The sequence below is a fragment of the Vombatus ursinus genome, unplaced genomic scaffold (genome assembly GCF_900497805.2).
Source record: "Vombatus ursinus unplaced genomic scaffold, bare-nosed wombat genome assembly UNPS02008267.1, whole genome shotgun sequence".
Classification (NCBI taxonomy): Eukaryota; Metazoa; Chordata; class Mammalia; order Diprotodontia; family Vombatidae; genus Vombatus; species Vombatus ursinus.
In genome coordinates this window covers 171,068-177,067 of record NW_020948045.1, presented here as the reverse complement: position 1 = coordinate 177,067, position 6,000 = coordinate 171,068, and the positions used below count along the sequence as shown (strand labels likewise).

Genomic DNA, 6,000 nt, shown 5'->3' with positions numbered 1-6,000 from the left:
TGAAATGAGTCAGATTCTAAATTTGTGACCCATGAGATGGGAAGATGACAAAGAACCTCTTCCTATATTTCAGATTGTTCACTGCCCCCCCCCCCATAGTCTGGTAGCCAGAAAAGGTTGAGGAAGCTGCCTTGATCCTGCTCCCCTTCTTCCTGAAATCCTGCTCCCCTTCTTCCTGAATTTCATGGTCCTGTTCCCAAGACCCAGGCTAGGAGAATGAGTACTATATAGTTCAGTTGTGGTCTGCTTCAGGAGAGAATCCCAACAGTGATCACCTCATAGACCCATTGGAGTATTAGGATATTAGAGTTCATTTGCATTTTGAGTTAGACTTTTGAGAGTTGGCTTGGGCATCTAACCATCAAATAAAACATTGCTTCTATGAGAAATTTCATTTTGATTTTTAATCCAACCTAGAAATAAACTTTTAACACAGGCTTTTCCTGAGTGGAAGATTTCCCTGTATATAATTTTTAACCTTGAAATCTCCCCACAAAATTGTCAAATATTTCTTGTACCCGAAATGGCCATATAACAGGCATGTGATGGGACTTGGGGCTATAGGATCCACAACATTTCCTTCCTATTGCCACAGCTTCTCAATTAACTCATGGCTCATTTTCCTGCTACTCTTTTCCTGCATCTTGAATCCAGCTGTTACAAGAAGTCCACTTAGACCTCATACTGTAACCAAAAGCAAAACAGTTTAGATTAAGGAAAGGTTTTGGAATATCCAGCATCAGCTATACATGCATGAATGCATTAAATATACAGAACTATATTGTCATTCCAAAACACTATTCTCCTCATGAGACTGACCCCTGACACCAGGTCACTGACAGGGACAGCGTGTGAGATATGCTTCAGATGGACACAAAAGGATGCTGCGTGACCTTGTAGGTGGATGCGCTGTTCTCACGGATTGTGTAGATAGATTAGAATCTGTCAAGTCACCCCTTCAGGGTGGAGGGCTTTTGGTGAAGGAAAGCAGTCTCTTCTCTGAGGCTGGCAAGCCTAGAGAGTAGAGGCAGAATGAGCTCCTTTCCATGGTCATCTTTGCTTTCTTCCACACAAAACACCAACTTCTTGATAACACTTTAAGAAACTCTGCTGCTACAGAATTAGCAATTCAGAATTGCCATTCCCCAGGTGCTAGGGTAAATGAAGTTATACTGGAATGTTTAAGTGCTGGCGAGGTACTGAAACATCCCACTTTGCAGTGGATTATTCAATGTGTTGTACTGAGAACACTGCCTTGAAAGACGCCAGGAAGAAACAAAGGGTTATAAGGGTATAGTCCCAAGGTCAGGGTCTTTGAAGGAGAAACTCAGAACCCCTTTGGTGATGGTAGTATAAATTTACCAGCTTTGGATCAGAAGTACCTCAGACTCACATCATAACAATCTATATTAATAAATTTAGGCAAAATGGGAATTATAACACAGTTAAAACAAATTCTGGGGAAGTTAGGTGGTGCAGTGGATTGAGGGTTGGGGCTGGAGTCAAGGAAGACTCATCTTCCTGAGTTCAAATTCAGCCTCAGACACCATCTGTGTAATCCTGGGCAAGTCACTTGACCCTGTTTGCCTCAGTTTCCTCATCTGTAAAGTGAGCTGGAGAAGGAAGGGGCAAACCACTCCAGTATCTTTGCCCAGAAAGCCTAAAATGGGCTCATGCAGAGTGGGACACGAATAAACAACAAATAACACATTTTGGAAATGTTTATCTATTCTTTGAAAGAGCCGGTTGTATTTTCTTTGTAAATCCTTTGCTCCATCTCGGTTAGTGTGATCTTTTCACTATCCCATAAACATACCGTCTCTATGCCCTCTTTTCCTGGAATGTCTTCTCCATCCTGTCCACTTATTCAAAATCAAAACTAAACATACTTTAATATTCAGATCCCACTTTCTCCATGAAGCCTTCTAAGATTTCCTCTGCACTAAAGTATATTTAATCTGTAGTCAGTCGCTGAACATTTATGAATCGCCTGGCAGTGTGCTAAGCACTGGGATACAGCAAAGAAAGGCAAAAGACAGTGCTCTCAGTGGCCTTTTCTGTACTTACTAAAGAATCTCGAATTCAGAAAGGACATACTGGGGTAAACCCTTTGAAGGCAAGGACCGCGACTGACGTGTAACCCCTTATAGCCTTCACTATGGCTCAGTACGTGTTTACTAAGTATTAGTAACACGTAAACTCCCTGAGGGAAGGAGCTGTTACATTTTAGAAATCCTCCACCTTGCTTAATAGGAAGGCGCCCATTAACTTTTCCTTGAATCCTTCTGTGAATCTCCGTTCAGCGAGGGGCCCCCACATCTGTCAGAATGTCGTAAGCCGCATCGCCCAAGTAGCCACCACACTCCAGGTGGCGGATGCGCTTATTGGCTGCCTGAGATTGTCACGGAGTGAGGCTCTCTAGCCCCTGTCTCTATGGTTTGGGGAAATCATCTGGGATTTGTGGGGGGAAGGGGAAGGGGAAGGGGGGCGGGCGGTGGGGGTGGTGATGGTGGTGGTTTCTTGACCAGTCCCCCGCTACGCGTGCGCGTGCGCGTAGCTAAGCGTGTGCCCGTGGGCAACTGCTGGCGGACGGGGGGGAGGGGGCGGGGAGCGTTGCGGCGGCGGCCGCCGCGGCCCGGGGCCTGAGAGCCGTTTGTCGGCGGAGCGGAGCGTTGTGCGCGGGGCTGTGCCGGCCGCCTTCGGCCCTCAGTGTCGCGCTCCACCGCCAGCCGCTGTGCCGCCAGATGGTGGGGCCGGAGGATGCTGGCGCCTGTCCGGGAAGGAAGCCCAGACTGTTCCCTCCGCCGGGGCCCGAGCCCGGGGGCCGCGACGGGAGGATGATCGGGGCCACGGGCGGCCCCGGGGGCGGCCGCGGCAGCTGCTGCCTGGAGCCGCAGGAGGAGGGGGAGGAAGAGGAGGAGGAGGAGGAATCGGAGGAGGAGGAATCGGAGGAGGAGGAGGAGGAGGGGGGGCTGCCGCCGCCTCAGCGGCTGATTCAGCGATACTTGGCGGTGGCGGGCGGGCAGCTGGAGCCGGGGCTGTGCCATTGTAGCCCGCTCGCCGGCAGCCAGGCCGGCCGCCCCCCGTCGCCGCCGGGCTCAGGTTCCCGGCTCTGCGGGGACGAGCCAGACGGGAAGCCCCCTCAGGGCGGCGGCCCGGGGCCCCCGCTCCCGAGGATGACCAACGGCGACTCGGGCTTCCTGCTGGGCCCGGGCTGTCACGACCTCGAGGCCGGCGGGCTGCCCCTACCCGCTCGGCCCTGCTCGTCGTCGGTCCCGGAGGGAGGCGGTGGCGGCGGGAGCTTCCTCCGCTTCCCCCGGGAGCCGCGCTGCTGCCGCGCCTCCAACCTCCGCCGCCCGCCCGGGGCCGACGACGACGGCGAGAGCCCGCCCGACGGGGCGACTCCGCTAGAGGACCCGCTCCAGAGCTGCCGCCTGGGAGCGGCGGAGCCGGGGGAGCCCGGCGGCGGCTCGGGCTCGGAGGACGCCCGCGGAGGCCGGCAGTCCCCACAGCCGGCCGGGCCTGGGGCCGCCCAGCGCGGCGGGGAGGCGGACGGCAGGACTGCGGGGGGGCCCCCAGGCGAGCCGGACTTTCGCTTCACGGACGTGAACTTGAACTCTCGGAACACGTACGAGGTGAGCCGCCGACAGAGCGCTCCGGACTACCTGGCCCAAGAGGGGCTCCCGGGGTCCCCGCCCGCCTCGGAGCTGGGCCCGGCGGGGGCTGCGGCCAAAGCCCGGAGGAGCGGCGGCGCTGGAGGAGGAGGAGGAGGAGGCGGCGGCGGCGGCGGCGGCTTTGCGGACTTCTTCACCAGGTAATCACGGGGCGGGGGCTGGCCTCCGGGGGCTCTCTGGGGGCTTATCTGGCGACGGACCAGACTTGGGGGCTTGGGGCTGGTGGTCGTGAACTGGACACGGGCTTATCCATGGAAGATTGGCTACCTCTGTGTGCGCAGATTGGGGGTGGGGGGCGCTTTCAGGACAAATGGCCATCCTGCTGTTCCAGCAAGTTTTATAATGCCAAGTCTATAATGTCGGCTGGCGTTGGGGTGGGAAAGGTGAAACATCCCTTCCCGACCCCTCCCTCCCGCAAGATATTCCTGATCAGAAAGAGGATTTGGAGTTGGAGGCTTGGATTCACATAGCACCTGGACACTACTTGTATGACCTTGGGCAGGGAACTTTATTTACCTCAGTGGGCCTCAGTTTCCCCATCTGTAAAAACTGGACTAGATGGCCTCTGAGATTCCTTCCAGCTCTAAATCTGTGCTGTTATACCACGAGATTTGTTTGGGGTTTGTGAAGTGGAGGTCACTTTGCAGGGACAGTTTTATTTGGGTGGTGGCAGAATACATTCAATCATTTGTAATTGGAGACCCTCTTAGTTACAGATGTATTTAGAGAATGACCCCCCATCCTATGATTTTTTGAAGTCAGAAGTGTTCAATTTTGAACCCCCAATTTGTCCCTCAATTTTAAGTTTTTTGAGTCCTTTCAGCTTCTCCCCATGAAGCGTCCTAAAATAGAGACCTTAATTTTTCAGCATTTTGGGGGGCAGTGTCATTTTGTTTAAATGGTATACTGAGATATACTAACCATAAGTTATGTAGTTAAAAACTGATGATCTCAATGTGCAATGCTGTAGGTGTATAAAGTAGCTGGAGTCATTATTGCCTTTCAGTTAGGCAAGAGTTCAGTAAATATTGGTACATTTTTAAAAAGGCGAAGCAAAATTCCTCTTGCAGATTTTAATATGAATTTTTCCAGCCATATTTTCTGTTTTTGTAAGACAGCAAGGCAAATAGTATTAATCCTTAACTTGTTAAATTCCAGTCTCCCAAAGTAATTGTCCTTGCTCTCCTCCTGATCCCATTACCTAGGTGTGAAAATAACATATTAAAACCCTGTAGTTGTTAATCTTTTTCAAAAGCAAGTTTGACCTTGACATCATGGTATGGTGGAAGGAGAAATGGATTTAGAGTAGAAACCCATCCCATCACATATTACTTGTATGGACCATGAACAAGTCACTTGACCTCTGAGCCTCAGTTTCTTCATCGTGAAGAGGAGGGAGTTGGATTAGCTACCCTTTAAAAACCCTTTCAACTCTAAATCTATGACTCTATCATTGACTTGATAAACCTATGTCTATATGTACACATTTTTCAGGGTGCAAAACTTAGAATGTCTCATTCCCAGTTTTACTTTGTCACTTTTGCTTCTTGTGTGAGTTTACAAAAGCAAGTCAAATAATTTAACCTAGAAATGAGTAACAGTCTGCCTTAATGGAGCAAGTACCAAGAAGTGATATTTATGTCTGTAGTTGCAAAAGTGCAATGCAAGTTTAAAGTCTGTTGTGGCAATACTCTAAAGGCTACAAGTTGGGAGATTTTTTAATTGTCATAATTAAGGTCTTTTTTTGGTCTTTATTTCCAATTCAGTTCAGAAAGCTTTATTAAACTCCTCTTGTGTTTTTTTCTTCCTCTCCATGAGTCTGTTTTGTGGGGGAGGGGTGATGAATGGGAGGATAGATGAATGACCATGGTCAAGTTATAGCATCTTTTGGATTCTGTTTCCTCTTAAGTGAGATGATGATACTTGTACTTCTGCACAGGGTAATTTTGAGGAAAATGTTGTATAAACTCTAAAGCCCTATGTAGATGTGCCGTGTGTGGTGGCATCTGTCTTGTCTGTAGGAAAAATCGTGGTAGAACAGGGGTGGGGGGAACTTGCAGCCTAGAGGCCACATGTGGCCCTTTAGGTCCTCAAGTGAGGTCCTTTGACCGAATCCGGACTTCACAGGACAGATGACCACTTCCTACCTTTGTGACCTTGGTAAAGTGATTTAAGTGAGGGGCAGCTAGGTGGTGCAGTGGATAGAACACCTGCCCTGAAGTCAGGAGGACCTGAGTTCAAATTTGGCCTCAGATCAAACACTTGGCACTAGCTGTGTGACCCTGGGCAAGTCACTTAATCCCAATTGCCTTAAAAAAAAAGAAGT

The 6,000-nt window shown here is 50.3% G+C and overlaps 1 protein-coding gene across 2 annotated transcripts in view; it reads left to right on the top strand.

Annotated features, from left to right (window-relative positions):
* Nucleotides 1-2,712: 2,712 nt before the first annotated feature.
* Nucleotides 2,713-6,000, top strand: part of LOC114034148 (TBC1 domain family member 12-like) — a 128,908-nt gene continuing 125,620 nt past the window's right edge. For both annotated transcript variants that reach the window (XM_027849754.1, XM_027849753.1), the window contains exon 1: nt 2,713-3,814. In XM_027849754.1, coding sequence (XP_027705555.1) covers nt 2,745-3,814 — 1,070 coding nt within the window. In that variant the 5' untranslated portion in view covers nt 2,713-2,744. The remainder of the gene's footprint in view (nt 3,815-6,000) is intronic.